This window comes from Triplophysa rosa, linkage group LG5 (assembly GCF_024868665.1).
Source record: "Triplophysa rosa linkage group LG5, Trosa_1v2, whole genome shotgun sequence".
Lineage (NCBI taxonomy): Eukaryota > Metazoa > Chordata > Actinopteri > Cypriniformes > Nemacheilidae > Triplophysa > Triplophysa rosa.
In genome coordinates, this window is record NC_079894.1 from 18,752,842 (window position 1) to 18,773,048 (window position 20,207).

Genomic DNA, 20,207 nt, shown 5'->3' on the forward strand with positions numbered 1-20,207 from the left:
CACCAGGTCTGATTGATTTTGTGACCCCTATTAACGCTTTAATGAAACTAAGGGTAGTATTGGAAATGAGGTATTTTATGTTCTATGTGCCTTCCAAAGTCCTAAAGAATCAGTCCATTAGTACCTCTCTGAACTTTGTGTTAAACTAACAAAATATAGTTTTACGAGTTTCCAAAAGCACAGTTTTGTATTACCAAAGACGAACTGTGTTGCCAGAAATGTACAAGATCAATAATTACATTGCGTCACTCCCAAAGCTTCAAGGGAAATTAATATGATTAGTCTTCAGTATTGAATTTCCCATCTCTGCTTTGCTCTGTGCCACTGGTGGTCCTAGTCGTTTGCATAGTTTGTGTACATGGAGGACCGGCACTGCCCTGTGCTTCTCATTATAGATGGCAGAGTAAAAAATGACCATGACAAGACAGTTTATTACTAGCCAAAGGGTCAAACAGATGACTGCGCTATCTCCAAAAATGCAATGAGGTGTTCCTTAATCTTAATGAAAACCCCTTTAGGACATCACTTAATCCTCCAATTGCATTATAAAAGGCACCTTTAGGAACATAAACATTAGGCCAATACTTCACACCACAATGTTCCCTAAGAGCATTGTAGAAAAAAGAAAGGGAAGGGAGAATGGAAGATAGAGAAAGAAAGAAAGGCATTGTGCCAAGCCCTTTCATGAGCCACACTTCCCTTTTGAATGTCAAAAGCAAACACACCTCCCAAATGTTCAGCCATATGTGCTCTTCGACTTGACATTCTCTTCAAAATGACCTTTGCTGGAGCAGCTTATAGTCACACTGTATGAATAGGACGGAGCCTGTGATCCTTTTTACCTCTGTTCGTCCCTTATTTTTAAGGAAACTATCAGGCCTGCCCAATAATACATCTTATAACAGTGTTTGATCATGTACTGCAACCTTTATCTTTGTATACTGTATATGTGTGTGTCTGTGGAGTCTGCCTTGTCTCTAAATCACTGTTAAACTACATGGATATGTTGGTGCTAAAAATGACTAATGATTTGATGTGCGCTGGTGCGTCCTCGGGCTCTCTTCACACTCTTGATGGGACCATTACCTCATCCAGACTTAGATATATGCACACTTAGGGACTGGAGAGAGATGAAAGAGGTTGAGAGGAGTGAAGAGCAGCCCTCAACATCACCTGAACCTTTTATTGCATGACAAGCATTACAGAGTGTGCATGTGTGTGAATAGATGCGTGTGCGTATCTGTTTAAAACAAGGAGAGAGTGGAAAATGAACGGAGGGCAGAGAGAGAGAGTCATTAGCGAAGAATGTAATCCAGAGAGTAATTACAGAACATGGGGCCGACCGAGTGTATCTCTGAAGGGTCGGGCAAATCAAGGCTTTGCCCTGCTGATGGTCTTCCGTGAGCAGGGTTTTAATCAAATACAATTTACAGCCGTTCAGTCTAAAAACAGATGGAAAAAAATTAAACAACACGGTCAAGATATGCGATTGTGAAAGGCTAGAAAATCTGGTTTAATATGATAGATGGTTTCATGGACAGTTCACTAAAAAAAATTAAATTCTTTGTTAATTTACTCACTCCATTCCAAACCTGTATGACTTTTGTCTGCAGAAGCAAAAGATAAGAATACTTTACTCGACCCTATTGACTTTCATTGTATGGACACAACCATTTCTCAAAATCTACATTAATAATATCTGTTATGTAATTAATTAATACAATTTTATTTTTTAATTATTTTATTTTAATAAATATTTTATAAAATTAATAAAATAAAATAAATTAAATAGTAACCATTTTAATATATATATATATATACACACACGCACATATATTTATGAATTTAATTATTATAAATATTATAATTATAAATACAAATAACATTTGTAAATATGTATGTATATATATATATAATGTAACATTTTATACTTTTTAATTAATTTATTCATTTTATTTGATTAATTTATTAAAGTATGAATTAATTTATGAAATTATTTAATATTATTATTATTATTTGCACTATAGGCAATATATTCATGCATTTTGTTTAGCTGTTTTTTTATAGTTATGACTCAAACTCAAAAATCTGTGATCTACCTCTGCTTGTTTCCAAATATTAAACAGCCAAATGAATTGGTTTACAAGATGGAGGTCATCAAGGTCTCTGGGGTGTATACTGCTTTTGCTGCTTGTAAACTACCCTGATTCAAATGAATTCCAGCAGTAAGCAGGACAAATATTACATGGATGGTTTCATTCATTAAGTTCAAATTGGCTTACCCAGACTCCCTGCTTTACACTCCCAAAGCTGTGATGTGGTATAAAAAAAGGCACATCTGTCGGCACGATTTAACTCTTCCTTGACGCTTTCAAAGGGGAACTCGAAAGAGTTTAGCATCCTTAGAGCTCACTGCATGATTACAGACCTCGTGTGCTAGAGGGGCCCGAGCAGACGATGCATGCCGAGCTTTCATGTGGAGATGTGATGGAAATTAGACCACAGTTACCTCCACCATTACCCGGTGTATATACATCAGCATTGCTCAGACTTCCCATGCTGTACGGTTTGACCCTTTGCTCTTTCTTCAATTGAATCTGGAAAATGCATTTGCAGCAACAGACGGAGCGGAAAATGGGTTTACCCATGAGTCCAGAGCGTTAAGTTTGTTGTTATGGGAGATTGTTTTTATTTTTTATTAGCGTTGTTTGTTTACGTAAGCCTCCCATGTTCCGACTCTCTCAATCTCGTTTTCTCATCAAATGGAATGTTCGGAAAAGCTTTCGCGGAACTCCGCCGCCTGATGCGCTTTTATGTTTTATTTTCGCTGCTGCCCACCTCCGAGCGCCGCCCCATTGTGCTACATGTTTAATTTGGATAAAGCGTTGTGAGGCTAATAGAAAGGGGGAATTTTAACAGTGGGGCTCTACAGGAACGTGGACTATGGTGGATAAATTGTGATTTCAGCACTGAGGAAGGAGGAGGGAGATTTTAAGAGCAGAGAATCAGATCTGCTTAAAACGAAAAATAATGAAAAAAGAAATTGAGAAAGAATTGCGTGGATGGACTGTGCGAAAAAACGTTAGGCTTATCTGCTCGCAACAGCAGGCTTGAGCACACAGCGTAACAGCACGTTGCTGTTTGCTCTGGAGACCTGCCGGGGTTTAAGTGATATCAGCTGTCTCGGGGTCAGAGTTGCTATGTTTTTTGTGGTCATTTTTCAAATCCCTAAAAGAGGTGCTGTGGCCAGATAGAAGCACTGCCAAAAAAGCACCCATGAATATAGATATAGTGGCAAGACAATGTCCTTTTTGTGGTCCCTGAGTTATTGTAGTGTCATAAGATTGTGCATCAACTGCACTACGGGTAAATACAATGCAGACAAAGCATAAAAGAAATGATGTTTTTAAAACTGAAAGTGAAGTGAACCGTGTCAGAATTGAAAGACACAAACACCTATTGTTCCTATACTGTGTCTCAGCTGGTAGAACATAATCATAAATTCAATCTCAGGGAACACACATAGTGATACGTTGTTTATCTTAAAGGTCCAGTGTATGAAATTCAGCGGCATCTAGAGGTGAGGTTGCGAACTCCACCCCTCCCTTTCGAAGCACTACGGTGTCTGCACAGAACTAAGATGTCGGCACATTTTCGGTTCTTTGCTGATAGACTGTAGAGCAGTTTGTCCGTTTAGGGCTACTGTAGAAACAACATGGCGAATTCCATGCTTGGGGACCCGTGGTGTATGTAGATAGAAATAGCTCATTCTGAGGTAATAAAAACAAAACGCTTCATTATGGAAGGTCTTTATACACCTCTGAAGACATAGTTACTGTGTGTATATTATATTGCATTTCTTTCAATAGATCCTCCAAAAAATTACACATTGGAACTTTAAATGTACTGTAAGTTGCTTTGAATAAAAGTGTGTGCCAAATATATGTAAATGTGCACTTTAATCTAAAATCGGTTCCTGCCCAAAACCCTAACATGTCACACACAATAACAAGTATGCAAGCATGTATTTCATACATTTTCTCTATTGCATTTTTTAAATTTATTATTTTAGTAAATCACGCTATGATATGATACTTGACAGGTTTCATGTTATTTCAAATGTGTACAGATCCGCCGACCTGAAAAAAATACATTGCATAATTTTTTGCCACTTGCAATTAGCATAGCTTCTTTAAAAGCTTTTGTGTAGCAATTATTCAAGTGTATATCGCATACATATTTCTTGGTAACATGTCTTCTACAATGGGGCGGACTGCTTGTGAACAAGAGAGATGATATCAGACATTTACCACATTCAGAACACAACCCTTTAACACTGTGCTTTCTTGCACAATATGATCTCACCACTGCAATGAGGCAATTACAAGAGCAGATAGTTATTCTTCCTCTCACAGCACGAGCAGAGTCGCTTGCAAAAGCACACTGTGTCCTTTATATTATTTCGGCGGGGTCGGGGGGCAAACCTGCTGGGTAAAAGTTATAGCAATCATAGCTGGTTGAGAGGCAGACTGAGCAAAGAAGGCCATTTGCGTATTTTCACAGTCACTTATTCGACCTCCTGCGTCTTGTTTTTTTTTATTCCAGGTGAAATCTGTGCATTTAAGATTCACGGGCAGGAGGCCCCGTTTGAGGCAGAGGTTTTGAACAGGACGTCGGGTGAAGGGGTGCTGAGGGCCCGGGGTCCTGTCGACTGCGAGCAACAGAAGGAATACACATTCATCATTCAGGCCTACGACTGCGGAGCCAGCCCAAGTGGAGCCGACTGGAAGAAGAGTCACAAGTGAGTACAAACCCATTTGTAGGAGGATTGTACTGTAAATTATCCCTTCCAGGTGGAAAAATACAGCGCATACTGTATTTAGATAGATTTTAGGTTATTCTAATGTAAACAATTTAGTATAAAAGCTTTTGTTCAAAGTAATCAAAACTGAAGGAAATTCTGAGGAGCTAAAACGCCGCCCATCTCTTTAGCATGTTCAAAAACATTTTGTTACAAATCGTGCTCTCTTGTACGCATCGTTCCTCTTTGTAATGTGCAGCGTGTGCTGTCCTGCTGTGCAAATGATCAATCTGTTTAATTCATTCTTTCATTATCAAAGTTAAAAGCAGTATGAAGCTTTGTACGATTTCTGGAAGCTTTAGAGGTGGGAACGCAATGAGGAAAGCGTCAAGCCGATTGCTGTGCTGGCGGCTAAACAGCTAACATCATTAACTGTTGCCTGTGGAGATATATTTGGGTAAAAATATCTGTTTATAACTCTTAAGTTATCCTCTGATAACCTCTGATAATAATTTTTCGCGGAATGACTACATATTTTACTATGATTTAAAAAAGGTGTAATATTTCAGAGAACTTTAAAGTGGGTTTGGGTGACATCTGTGTCTCTTGGGATGCATATAAAACAGTTTTAGAAGCTGTTTATAAATTATTTATGTAATTTAAAGCTTTGTATGTGAATCTTGACTGTGGTATACATATTCATTTATTACACACACAGACACGCACGCACGCACACACACAGACACGCACGCATGCACAGTGAAAGCACACATTTAAGATAAAGGAGAGAGAAACACAGGTCAAATATTAAATAGACTATAAATTCCTATATGCAGTATTAATTAAGTAAAAACTTTTAAATTCTAAAGCAGCCCCCCTGGCCAGGCAAATAGTGCAAAACAGTATGCAAACTCAAAACTCCAATGGAGAAAAAAAACCTCAGGAGAACCCAGCCCCAACCAGGGGATTCCAGTTCCCCTCTGGCAAAAGCTGCTGCCTCTGCACAAGCTCGACAGTGCTTGCACAACAAGGCTAAATAAAAATAAATAAACTTTCTAATAAGGTAAATTATAGATTTAAGATTATCATTAATAATCTAATAGCATTTGAAATTTTGTAGTGAAGATGTGTCAAGTCACCGCGTCCTTCTTTATCCAGCTCTATCATCTCAGCTCTTGTCAGGTCGCCGCTTCCCATTCTCCACTCTACCATCAGGTCAGGCCATGAACTGCATCCTGCTCGCTGTGGTAACCTTGGAACAATGAGACAAGACTGGCTGAGAGTAGAGTACTGTTCTGCACTCTTTGATGCAACAAGTACATCAGTTGTTGTTGGAAGTGTTCCTGGTTCCAGTTGATCTAACTAATGCAGCCTAAACCCTCAGAACATGTATATTATGGAAGTGTAGTGTATTCAAGATTATACAGATGCGTCTTTAGTCTAGATTTAAATTGACAGAGTGTGTCTGCCTCCTGGACAGTGCAGGGAAGACTATCCCAAAGTTTAGGTGCTAGATAGGAAAAGGATCAACCACCTGCACTTGATTTTGAAATTCTAGGTATTACCAACTGACAGGATGCCTGAGAGCATAATGCACGTGAAGGACTGTAATACAAAAGGAGTTCACTCAAGTACTGAGGAGCTAAACCATGTAGGGCTTTATAGGTAATAAGCAAGATTTTAAAGTTAATGCGATGCTTTATAGGTAACCAGTGCAAGGTTGACAGAACCGGGCTAATATGTTCATACTTTTTTGTACGTGTAAGAACTCGAGCTGCCGCGTTTTGGACCAATTGGAGTTTCTGTAATAAGCCTGCATGGCAACCACCTAACAGTGCATTACAGTAATCTAGTCTTGATGTCATAAATGCATGAATTAACTTCTCTGCATCTGACAGTGACAGCATATGACGTAGTTTAGATATATTCTTAAAATGGAAAAATGCAATTGTACAGGTGTTGGCGACATGGCTCTCAAATGACAGATTACTATCGAATAGAACGCCAAGATTCTTAGCTGACGACAAGGGTTTTATGGAACATCCGTCAATAGTTGAGCAGTATTCTTGGTTGTTACGTATGGCGGTTTTCGGTCCAATAAGTAACACTTCTGTTTTGTCCGAATTCAGTAATAAAAAGTTGTTACTCATCCAGTTTTTTATATCGCCTATGCATTCCATTATTCGATGGAACTGCTGTGTTTCATGAGGCTTCAAGGAAATATAAAGTTGAGTATCATCAGCATAACAGTGAAAGCTAACTCCGTGTCACTTTATTATATCTCCTAGAGGTAAGATGTATAATGCGAAGAGCAGAGGCCCTAAGACTGAGCCCTGTGGTACACCGTACTGGACTTGCGATTTACGTGACACCTCATTGTTTATTGCTACAAATTGAAAACGGTAGGATAAATAAGATTTAAACCATTTCAAAGCTATTCCCTTAATGCCGACGTAATTTTCGAGTCTATGTAGGAGTGTGCTGTGGTCAACGGTTTCGAATGCAGCACTAAGGTCTAGCAGTACCAATAACGAGATACAACCTCGTTCAGACACCAATAGCAGATCATTTGTAACTCTGATCAAAGCAGTCTCTATATTATGACATGCTCTAAATCCAGACTGGAATTCTTAATTGATGTCATTCCTTTGGAGGAAGGAGCATAATTGAGTTGAAACTACTTTTTCCAGAACTTTAGATGTGAACGGTAGATTCGATATAGGCCTGTAGTTCCCTAGTTCTCTCGGGTCGAGTTGGGTTTTTTGACAAGGGGCCTTCTAACAGCCACCTTATATGCTTTAGGCACATGTCCTAATGTCAGAGATGAGTTGATAATACTAAGAAGAGGATCTATAATTTCTGGGAGCATCTCTTTCAGTAGATTTGTAGGTATAGGGTCTAGCATGCATTAGGGCTGAAACGATTCCTCGAGTAACTCGAGTTATTCGAATACAAAAAATCATCGAGGCAATTTTTGTTGCCTCGAAGCCTCGTTTAATCCATTTAACTACAGTACACACGGAGCACTGCGTTTCCCCACGGACCGTTATTACTGACGCACAGCCCGCTAAACTCTGTTCATGTTACAGGGCTCTCAAGTCTCACGCATTCACCGTGAGACACACGCATTTTAGTCTGTTCACACGCTCACACGTATGTCTCATGCTGATAAATAACTGAGAGCTTATAGGGCTGTGACGGTTGCCGTAACAGCCGCACCACAGCGATGGTAAAGTGCCATGACGGTGGCGAACTGCCACCGGCGGTAGTGCACGTCACTCTGACAAATATAGGTGTAATAAATATGAGAGTTGCGATAACGATTGCTAGTTGTAGCCTTTCAGTTGTGGATGGTTTTATTTAAAAGATTTTAAATTAACAGAAATTATTGGCATACGTTTCCGTTGGTGCGTTCGAGCGCAGACCTGCACGGCAAAACCCAGGTTATTCTGCGGGTTCTGCAATGGATCTTATTGTGAAATGAACAGATACGTAAAATCAAGACTGGCTATGACCCGCTTGCTTAGTGTCGGAGCGCGCGCAGGTTTTGCCGCCGTTGCGGAGAGACATCTATTCATTTGCGCTCCTGTGCACATCTTCTGAACGCGCATTTAGTGCAGCTGTACACATTTTAATCTGGACAATGTCAACAAGTAAGTTTCACATCAACGAGTCGGAAAAAGTAAAGTTTTTATGGCAATCTGAATAGGAAAGCCAATGTAGGTTTAAACAGTTTGTTTCAAATGGAATGTTAAGGACTGTAAGGGTTAATACGCCACTGACTGAAGTTACTGCAACAAGAGCTTTTTTATTTAGTATTTAGCTTTCTTATATCATTTAAGTTTTCATTATTTATTGATGTTTATTTAAATGTTTTATATGCTGTAGTGTGCCGTTTCACTGATGGATTTGCACGTTAAACATTGACGGATGTTTCATCCTCATTTATTTCAGATATCATATTTCAATTATTTAACAATTTCAAGTATTTAAATAAGGTCTATATTTCTCTTCCACTCGTCATGTGGTTGCTACACGCAAATATAATCATATAAATATTATTTATATAAATAATATATATTTCTCAACCGCCGCACCACCGCGGTCGATTTGTCTATTACCACCGTGGTGGTAAAAAACTGCCACCGTCACAGCCCTAATAGCTTATTGAAATGGTGAACTGATATTTTACTTAGTTTTAGTCTATTTTACGAGTGAAACTTGTTTTCCGGCTGCATTGAGTCCATCAAACTAGATGCGGACTAGTGGACACCGAATCCTGTTATTTACACATGTCATCTGTCTGGTCTGCGTGTCTGAGTGAATGAACTGCACAGTTTAACGTGCTACACGCGTGATGCTCATGAATTTATCTGCGTCTGCGCTGAATGAGGACATGAACTTCACCTCCAGAGTTGCGCTGAGAGTTTATTTCACAAACATGTTATTGTTTGAGTGAAGAAACAGACATACTAAAAAATAAGCATCTGACAACCTGCAAAAATAAAAGTCATAGGCTATTGTTTGAAATTATTATTTCCATTTTTATTCATGTTTCTTATTTATATATTTGTATTATATTGCATTTTGAATTTAATATGGCAATGGAATGTACTAAATGGGTTTAGTTTTCACAGATATTAATGTATGCTATTTCAGCAATAAAAACTAATTGTTCTAAAAAGGAAACAAATTAGTTGTTTTACTCATTTTAAGAGACCTGTCTTATTTTCTCTTGTATATTTAGTATTGCTTTTTAATAAAGAAAAAGTACTTATTATCCGAATACCCGATTAATCGATGGAAAATCAGTAGAATACTCGATTAGTAAAAGAATCGATAGCTGCAGCCCTAGCATGCATGTTGTTGATTTAGATGATCTAATGATTTTAGACAGCTCATCGTGATCTACGGTAGAAAATAATGACAATTTCTCCTTAGGGGCACTGTAGTTAGTTTGTTCAGCGGGTTTCACTTCTGATTGCATTGTTATAATTTTTTCTCTAATATCTTGGATTTTATATGTGAAGTAGTTCATAAATTCATCACTGTTATGCTGATATCCAGAATCTGAAGTCGCTGACGATTTTTTTTGTTAATTTAGCCACTGTGTTAAATAAAAACCTAGGGTTGTGCTGCTTTTCTTCTATTAGTGATGAAAAGTAGGTGGATCTAGACGTTTTTAGGGCTTTCCTGTATTTTCGAATACTATCCTTCGATGCTGTATGAAATACCTCTAATTTAGTTTTCTGTTGCCCCCCCCTTTTTTGGGCTGCTTTCTTTAGAGCCTGAGTGTGTTCATTATACCACGGTGTTGGGCTGCCATTTTAATCTTCTTTAAACGTAGAGGAGCAACTGTGTCTAGCGTTTCCGAGAAGGTGGAGTTATAATCTCTCAATGGTAATGTCAAGATCTTCAGCGTTATTTCTCATGCTAGCGATTTGAGACAATTCAGGCAGATTATCGAGAAATGCATCTTTGGTAGTTGAAGTTATTGTTCTACCATATTTGTAACAAGGAGTTTTATTTGCAGCCGTAGGCCAGTGAAGCAAACATAATACCAGATAATGATTCGAAATGTCTTCACTCTGCTGAAGGATTTTAACGTCGTCCACATTTATACCGTAAGACAGTATTAAATCTAAAGTATGATTACGAAGGTGAGTGGGTCCTGACTAGTGCTGTAGTACTCGAGTCCGGTCTCGAGACATTTTTTAAGGTCTCGGACTTGTCTTGGACTCGTTGGTATTTGAACTCGGACTTGTCTCGGACTTGGTCATTGGTCTTGCAAATGTTCTAGTCAGTCTCGTCCGAGTCCAGCGATATACAGTATGAACCAGCATCAATCATTCATCAGGCACGATGTCAGCGAGCAGCGGCATAATACAGATTGGTTTTACAAACCATAATAAATGTATTGACATTCCGCTTAAAAGGAAACTTTTTGCAACAAAACTTCCCACAAAACATGTGGGACAACATCCAATTTTGTAAGACACCTGCAAAGGCATCACAAAGAGAGGTAAGTTAATGCCATGTTTCAGAGTTAGCATTGCATTTGAGTATTTTAGAAAGTTTGGAAAGTAGGGCTTAAAGATAAGATTGATCGTATTTTTATTGTCATTGTGATGAACATGTTATTTAAGGATGGGCACCGACGTGCTTATAAACGAGCCGTGGAGCCTCTGCTCTTTCTAGCGGTTCCTCTATCGAACACGCACGTGCACGGGCAGGCGCGCACACGCACGCACGCACGCACACACATGCACAAAAGTGTTCATTTCTGCACAACCTTGCTGTTAGGAGGGCTGATAAAAAAGTTCCTTAAAAAGTAATAAACAGTTACACTTCGGCTTTGTGACTTTAGTGCTATACCTATATAGTAAAAATAAAATGACCTTATTTTATCTGCTTTTTGATCATTACAAACAATAATGAAAATGATTATCTTAGAATAGAAGATATGCTGTCTCTTGCATCACATAAATTATCAATAGTTAAGTATGTGGTCTTGTAGTCATGATTTTTTTCTGTCTCTGTCTTGACTGTCTCAATTGGACTCGGTTTTGACTTGGACTCGAACCTCTCTGGACTTGGACTTGACTTGGACTCGAACCTCTTTGGACTCGGACTTGACTCGGTCTCGACTAGTCCTGGTCTTGGACTTGTCTTGGACTCGACAATGGTGGACTTGACTACAGCCCTAGTCCTGACACAGGTTGACTAACGCCCATGGAGTTAAGAGTGTCTTTGAAAGCAATTCCTAAGGCATCTGTATCGTTATCTACATGGATGTTAAAGTCACCAACGACAAGGACTCTATCTGCAGCCAGTACTAGTTCTCACCAAATTCTTTAATAAAATCTGTGTGGTGCCCTGGAGGCCTACATACAATAGCTAGAATAAATTTAAAACATGTTTTATCCTTGGTATTAGGTGTTGAAACATGAAGTTCCATGACTTCAAAAGAATTGTATTTAGAGTTAGACTTCTGGGAAATGCTAATAGAGTTATTGAAAAGTGATGCGACACCTCCCCCTCTGCCTTTTAGACGAGGCGCATGTTTATAATAATAATCCTGGGGGACAGATTCATTTAAAGTAATATAATCATCTGGTTTTAGCCATGTTTCTGTCAAACAGAGCATGTCTATTTTGTGATCTGTTATCATATTGTTAACAAAAAGTGCTTTATTAGAGGGAGATCTTATATTTAGCAATCCAAGTGGTAACAGTTGATTATCTGTATTTTGTTCATGTTTAGTTTGTTTAACGTTTATTAAATTACTTTCAAGAGGTTTACGCATTATTTTATGTTTGCTAATCCGGGGGACAGACACAGTCTCTATTTTGTGATGTTTGGGAGAACGGATTACTACATGTTGTACATTTTGTGTATTCTGCGACGTGAGACGGCAAGCAGACAGTTGGTTAAGCCATTCTGTCTGCTCCCTGACCTGGGCCCCAGTGAGTCAAGCTTTAGCATTATTAAGACTTTTTGTCATATTTCTAGACAGGAGGGAAGCCCCAGCCCAGGAGGGATGGAGACCATCTCGTTTCAACAGGTCAGGTCTGCCCTCAAAACTCTTCCAGTTATTTATAAAAACTATATCATTCTGTAGGCACCACTCAGACAACCAGCCATCTAGTGATGATGATCTGCTATAAATCTCATCACCACAATAAGCAGTGAGGGGGGCAGAGAATATTACAGTGTCTGACATCTTGCTTGCGAGCTCACACACCTCTTTAATGTTATCTTTTGTGATCTCCGATTGACGGAGTCGAACATCATTTGTGCCGACGTGAATAACAATCTTACTGAATTTACGATTAGCCTTAGCCAGCACATTTAAATTTGACTTGATGTCAGGCGCTCTGGCTCCCGGTAAACATTTGACTATGGTGGCTGGTGCCTCTATGTTAACGTTCCAAACAATAGAATCACTGATAACTAGGGCACTTTCAGCAGGTTTCTCAGTCGGTGCGTCACTGAGCGGGGCAAACCTGTTTGAGACTGTAATCGGAACGGTTGAGTGATGTTTTGTCTTGTGACTACGCCGTCTCACAGTCACAAAGTTTCCAAGCTGCGGGGGATCAACTGGAACCGAGCTGTGTGCGCTAACGTTGCTCGCATCCAAAGTGTTTTCTATGGTCCTTACACTCTTACAATCCTCAGATAAAGATTGGATGCGAGACTCTAATTCTTAGATCTTCTCTGTCAGCCTAACTATTTCCCTGCAATTATCGCATAAAAAACCCTCGCAGCTGACAGAGAAGGCTAAGCTGTTCAAACATGTCAAACATATGACATGAGGTGCAAGTAACAATAATAGGAATAGAAGCCATAACTCACCGGGTTTGAAGTGCAATTCCGAATTACCAAGGTTGCTTGATGAATCGTAGTCTATACGCTTAAAAAGAGAAACAGTTAGCACACAAGACAAATTAGAGGCAAGATGATATTCCACAGTGTAAACAGAAAGCAAGCTTTCTTAACTTAACGGCGTTAAGTTAACTATCAATTTTGGTTTAGAATCTTCGAGTAAATAACAAGGACAGGGTATTGAGATATCAGGATAAGTTAGCAACGACAATGATAAGTAACGATAATAAAATACACTAATATTAAAATGAAGTGCAAGTGCAGGGATACAAACAAACCGCCGGCAACGATGCATACAGGAACCGGAAGCAATAATACTGAAAGTAAATTAAATTAAATTAAATGAAAATGAAGAAAAAATGAAAAGCAATGATAAAATGAAAGCAAATTGTTCAGGATTGTTTGGGCAAATTTACAGAGCCTTAATGAAAAATATAACAGAATGCTGCGAAGTAAAAATTAATCAGTAGGCTATTTTTGCAACATAGTCTAATTGCAATACAAAAGGCACAGTATTATATTTTTCCAGTAATATGATGTACAAAAATGTGAGTTTAAAAAGAAGTTTATTTTTAAAAAACAAAGTTTGAGAAAAGTTTTTTAGCATTTAGATTTTGTAACCATTTCAGAATAAGCTCACGCAGATCGAATAAAGCATATTGCACATAATGCTATAAAAAAGATAAAGAAACACTTTTGTGTTTTTGTTGAGAAAACAATCTTGTTCGGGTGAAAGTCGAGCCGGTGTCTGCACAGAAACGCACGGGCTTCTCCGCAGCGCAGCATGAGCATGGCAGGTGCACACAACCGTGTTTTAAAGGTTGGTAAGCGATCAAGTTTATTGAAAGCTGTGTATTTTCGTGTTAATAGTTTTGATCAAGTTTAAACTGCGTTTATAAGCAGACAACGCTATTCTCGCATCTGAAGTTTGGTGATTATGACTCTTGCATTCATCCGTGATTTAAAGACGAATGGTATTTTTTAGTTGTCGATTAACTAACGAACATAAATGACTCGCTTCGGCTATATTTGTTTATAGTCAAATTATTTACAATTTATTATAGATGCGTGTCATCAGTACAATGCTTTTACGACATTGTTTCTTCCTTTTGTTCACACAGGGCACTCTCCGGGATTCATACCGTTAATGTTACTAGTTTGTCCCCTCTCCGGAATCACTTTTTGGATGAATCCGCGATGCGTTTGAATTCACACAGAAGGCACTCTGACAATTTTTTGGCAATTTTCTGGGATCAGCGGTCTGTGTGAATGGGGTTCAACCCTGTCCCTGGGAGCACTTTAGAATATGAGATATACAAACACAACCTCATGGCTAGTCTTTTTTTTCCCTCACGGCTAGTCTTGCATTGAAGACCCAACAAAATGTTTACAAAGTTGCCGAAAGCTCTGTACTGTATGTGCCCAACAATTTCTCTTACAATATCAGCTCACCGCAGTTGGAACACGTAGAGGTCTGATGAAATGCTTTAGAGAGCCCTGCTTCAGGCACCTTCCACTGTGAAAAAAAGAGAGAAATGAAGAATTGCTTTGATATCACAGCATGGGCTGTTCCGATGAATGTCTCTTGACACAGAGATATGGTGTGCGTGTGTGTGCAGTAGAAATCACAGAGCAGGACCTCAGCGGGATCATCTAAATGCAGGTCCCATTAACTTAATGTCTCCATTTAGGAAGATATATGACAACAAAATAATTTATGTTTCTGTCAAAAAAGGTGGCAGACTCTCAGGCCGGATGTGCACTATACGATTTTGAGATCAATTTTGGAGGTCGCCATGATTTCTCATGTTGTAAGCCTAAATCACCAGTCAGTTAGTGTGATGCTCACAAGTGTTGAATAATTCCCTTTGCGATACCCCATACTAAGTTTTGGTGGTGTTAGAAATTTTACAAACTAGCTATTAACTTCATATGTAAGGATATGCTGTACACTTTTAAAATAAAGGTGCTTGAAAGGTTCTTCACAGTGATGCCATAGAAAAAAACATTTTTGGTTCCACAAAGAACCATTTAGTCAAAGGTTCTTTAAAGAACCATCTCTTTCTTAACTTTTTTAATATGAAGAACCATTTTTCACCACAAAGAACCTTTTGTGAAACAGAAAGTGTTAACAGTTCTTTATGGAACTGTTTAGACAAAAAAAGGTTCCTCTATGGCAGGAGTATTCAATTTCTTGAGTTCCAGTAAACGAACCCTCCTTACCAGCCGAGGTCTGGACAATTAAATACCTAAAAACGTGAATTGATGGTTTTTGGCAGACCAACGAAATTAACATGTCTTTTAATATCTATACGACGGCATAACAATGTCTGACAATAGCCTATAACAAATGTCGCTGTGTGTTTTTGGCTTCATCTTCACTCTCTTGCTTTCTGCTGACATGATAATGACGTAGTTTAGAGTGGCTTTATTGCAGCTTTATTTACACTAATCCTGAGCCGCATCAGAGCCGGCATATTTTAGATCGGCTTTCATGCGGCATTGCGTCTTTGCACAGACATTTAATCCGCCACAGAGTCGCCCTAACTCGCCTGTGTAAAGACGCCACACGACGTCTGAACGTAGCAACATTGCGCATATGTTAACTGTCGGTGGCGCCATAGGACCCAAGCTGCTACTGAGCGGACCTTGATGTGCCTGGTATAAATTTGATTGCATTAGAAAATAACGTTAGGCGTTCATTTATTTATGATGTCAAAAGGCTTTGAGGTCCGGACGGATGCATCTCGCGGTCCGCATTCGGACCGGAGTCCGCTATTTGGTGACCCCTGCTCTATGGCATCGTGAAGCACCTTTATTTTTAAGAGTGAAGTAAGAATTTGTTGTAATTACATATATTATGGAGTTTATTTATTGTTTGTTTTAGTTTGCAAAACCCAAAGTTGGTAAAAAACAGCGCACATATTTAAGTAACTATTTATGCTAACTGAAGACCCATTAGCAGCAGTAGCGTTGTTAACCACCACGCAAACCACGCAAATGCGTAGGGCGCCGCAAGCTTGGGGCCCCCTAGTGGGTACAAGCGGTAAAATCATTTGACGCTTGATTTAGACACTCGTATATAAGCAATGAAGCGCACGTATCAAAGCGGTGCTCAAAACAAAAGAAAGCAAAATAAAATAAATTTAATACAAATTTTATGAATATAGCAAAACAATGCTATGAAAAGAAGCATGAAAAGAAGAATCGTGCACCTTTTACTTTCTTATACTGTAGCTAAAAGCATTCTGTATTATTCTGAATAAAACAAAAGGACACTTTTTCATCCCAAAACCAAGAGGGTTTATTCTTATAACAAACTGTAGAGAATTTTGTGCTGTTATGTGGTTTAACGTAAAATAAATCCAGTTAGGGCTGAAACTATTACTCGAGTTATTCGAATACAAAAAATCATCAAGGCAATTTTTATAAAAGTCCGGTTAACTTGGTATTTTATGTGGACAAATATATTACTATTTAATAGTAAAAAAAGAAACTAAAACTAATTTATATAAACTAAATGCATCATGCATAAGCTGAAGTTAGTTGTTTACCTTTGAAATTATTCTTTCTATTTTTATTAATGTTTCTTATTTATATGTTTGTATTATATTGCATTTTGAATGTAATATGGCAATGTAATGTATTAAATGGGTTAACTTTTCACAGATATTAATGTATGCAATTTCAGCAATAACATTTTTATTTATTCTAAAAAGGAAACAAATGAGTTGTTCATTTTAAGAGACATGTCTTATTTTCTCTTGTATATTTAGTATTGCTCTTTAATAAAGAAAAAGTACTTATTATCCGAATACCCAATTAATTGATGGAAAATCAGTAGAATACTCGATTACTAAAATAATCGATAGCTGCAGCCATAAATCCAGCTTATATTTGTATGTATATATGTCTCATTAATTCCATGTACTCAATACTGTGCAATTCGCCTATTTCACAAAATGGCGACAGAGATCGGAAGTAGGGGAAAACTTGTTCCGGCCCTACTGCTGTCATAGCCATTCATTCATTCATGCAGCTTGTTTTCTCACAGGCATTCATTTTATTTACCAAAAACAAAAGTAGCATATGTTGTCCAATTTATTCATGGTTTACTGGGAGATGTAAAAATAGGGAAAACAAACATTACAAAAACATTGTTTTTTGAGCGATTTATTTATCATCAAGGTCTGATATATGTTAGACAAATCAGCATAAAGGGAGCGCTACATGCCTTACTTCTTCTGGTCTCCGCAACTGTTCTGTGTAGTGAACGGAGCTAGAGCATTGACCGGACAAGCGTTTACCCTACTTTTACCCTACTGGTTTGTACACGTCACCCTGTGAAATAGGTCTATTGTGGAATTCAAACAAAAATGTTAGGCAATGTGTGGGGGTCTCAGGTCTTGACTTTGCTTAGGGCCCCCAAAATGGTAAACACGCCCCTGCTTAGCAGTTGTTATTCTTATTCATGTTTTGTAGTAAAATAGCTGGTAAAATATATACAAAAAAATGATTTATGTATAAAGAATATTATAAAAGTGAAATTGGCTTAAGGTGTTAAAACTAAATTTTAGAAATTAGCATTTAGAAATATCTTGCTTTTCATCTTATCTTGTTTTGCATTGTTGTACTAATTCACTTGTTTTTTTTTCTGATACATTTGCATCAACATAAATATTTATCATCAGACGTGAAGTCTCTGTAGGATACACAGAAATTTCTCTCCCATCTTTCTCTTTGTTACAGTTTTTCTCGATTGCTTAAACACATTTCTTGAAATTATGCCTCGTATTCTCAAAACAGTGAACACAAATCCATAACATCTCACCCAATTCTCCAAACATCCTATTTTCAGGTCAAAATGAAGCTCTCTTCTCTAAACCATTCAACCTTGCTGAAAAACCAAACTTTTCCCCCAGATATGACACACAAGCCCTCAAAAACACCCACACTGCAACATAGTCTTAGACACTGGTGAGATCAATTCAAAACACTGTTATTAAAATCTCTTTGTGGGACTTAAGAATAATTTGACAGGTTAGTGTTTATTAGAATATACAACATAAAAGAGTGCACATAGAGCAAAGTACAAGAATGAGCTTTAGGAAAAAATAAAAATAAAACATAAATTTCTTGATCTTACAAGACAAGAAAAGTTCAAAAACCAAGGAACAATTTAAACTGGTCATGCAACACAATACAGTACACATCTGCACAAATAACATTTACATTCAGGCATTTAGCAGATGCTTTTATCCAAAGCGACTTACAGAGAAGATAAAGGAAACAAAACAGTGAGGCGATTTGTCAATAGGAGGCGATGTAAAAAATATGGCATCCTCTGCACCTTTGGCCCAATTTCGTAAAAGTGTTTGGTATTTTCTGCAAAAATACGGAACAGGTAAAAAAGGCTACAAATGCACATTTGTAAACTTTATAATCACAAATTTGAGGGTGTACACATGCTACAGTTTACTGGATACAGAATAGTGAAATTTCTCTCATATAAAGTGTGTACTGTGATTATACTGTATGTTTACAGTAAGTAGTATAAAGCCCAGTAGATGATTCTAGGATGCACACTTACCTGTGCTCCTATTGATATTATCCTGAGATTCTGGTTGGTGTGTCATCAGTTTTGCAACTGAATGTTTACTGATGGACAAATGTGTGCTATTTGAGTTTACAACTTGACACTTCAGTTCATTATATTGTGTGTTTGTGTTTTCTGAATGAGAACATGGTTAAACCTTTGCAAATTGAGGCTGTTTGTGTGTGGGGTTTGTACAAGTTGGTGTATTGTTCTGAGAATGTGTTTATGGTTGTCAGAAAATTGTGAGTTGTTTCATGAATTGTGTGTTAGCAATCGAGAAAAACTGTAATTCAAATGCGTAGCGCTATTCACGATTCACTTTCACCAGTCAGAGGTGTTGTATCTATGTCTCAAGTCTATTAGCACCTCTCTTTAATAAGGTTAACATCTCACCTCTTCCTCACCCTGACTGTTTCTTTGTTCCGCTCTCTGGTTCTGTTGCAGGGCGGTGGTGCATATCCAGGTGGATGATGTAAATGAGTTCTCCCCCATGTTCAGGGAACCTCAGTACCACGCTACGGTGACTGAGGGCAAGATCTACGACAGCATCCTTCAGGTGGAGGCCTGGGATCAGGATTGTTCTCCACAATACAGCCAAATCTGCAACTATGAGATTGTTACACAGGACACACCTTTTGCAATCGATCGCAATGGTGAGATACAGTCTCTTTCTTTCTTCATCTCTCTCTCTCTCTGTCTGCCTTTATACGTGTCTGTATTAAAAACACAAACATACAGTAGGTTAGGCTCTTGCATAAATAAATGGTGTTAAATGTTCAACTCTTCTAAGTAAATCTTAATAAACTCCCCACACACTGAATCATTTAGTGCACAGACATTTCCAGTCTTTCCCGTTGCTTTTGCCTTTTGCAAATGATCTTCTCACCTCCATGCTTCACCTGTAATTTCATTCTTTGGTGATGATGATTGAATCTGATCCAATTTTAGCTTCCATTTACTTGATTCCATCATCCACAAGCCCAGAATTGATGTCTTATTTTGTTATCGTTGAATGCATGAATGATTTAAATGGCTCATTGGCCAGTTGTTCCGTCTGAGCTCTAATCTTGGAACGGAGCGGCCAGGCAGTTCTGGACATGTCAGTGACGACTCTGTTAAATCGGAGATGCAAGAACGATGGGAGAAACAGATGAGCCTGTCTGCAGCCTTCACATGTCCTCTGGTGGGTGTCAGATATCTCAAAGAGCTGCTGTGTCTTTCACGGGCTCAAGACAAACTCCGAGCTTCTGCCTCATTCGCTTTCTCCTGCCACTTTTGGCCCTGCCAGCATCTGTGGCGCGACTGGCATTATCGAGGTTCGGTTGGTGCCAAGTGAGTAAGGAGTGATACATGGGCCGCCAGAGCGAATTTTGTTCTGAGGGCTTTTGGCTCTAACATTTACTGAGGATCAGAGGGCAGAGTGAG

At 38.4% G+C, this 20,207-nt stretch overlaps 1 protein-coding gene across 1 annotated transcript in view; it reads left to right on the top strand.

Moving 5' to 3' along the window:
* clstn2a (calsyntenin 2a) overlaps positions 1-20,207 on the top strand; it is a 223,788-nt gene that overhangs the window by 143,370 nt on the left and 60,211 nt on the right. Inside the window, exons 3-4 of the mRNA XM_057334277.1 lie at positions 4,606-4,801; positions 19,227-19,435. Of these exons, the coding sequence (XP_057190260.1) occupies positions 4,606-4,801; positions 19,227-19,435 (405 nt within the window). The remainder of the gene's footprint in view (positions 1-4,605; positions 4,802-19,226; positions 19,436-20,207) is intronic.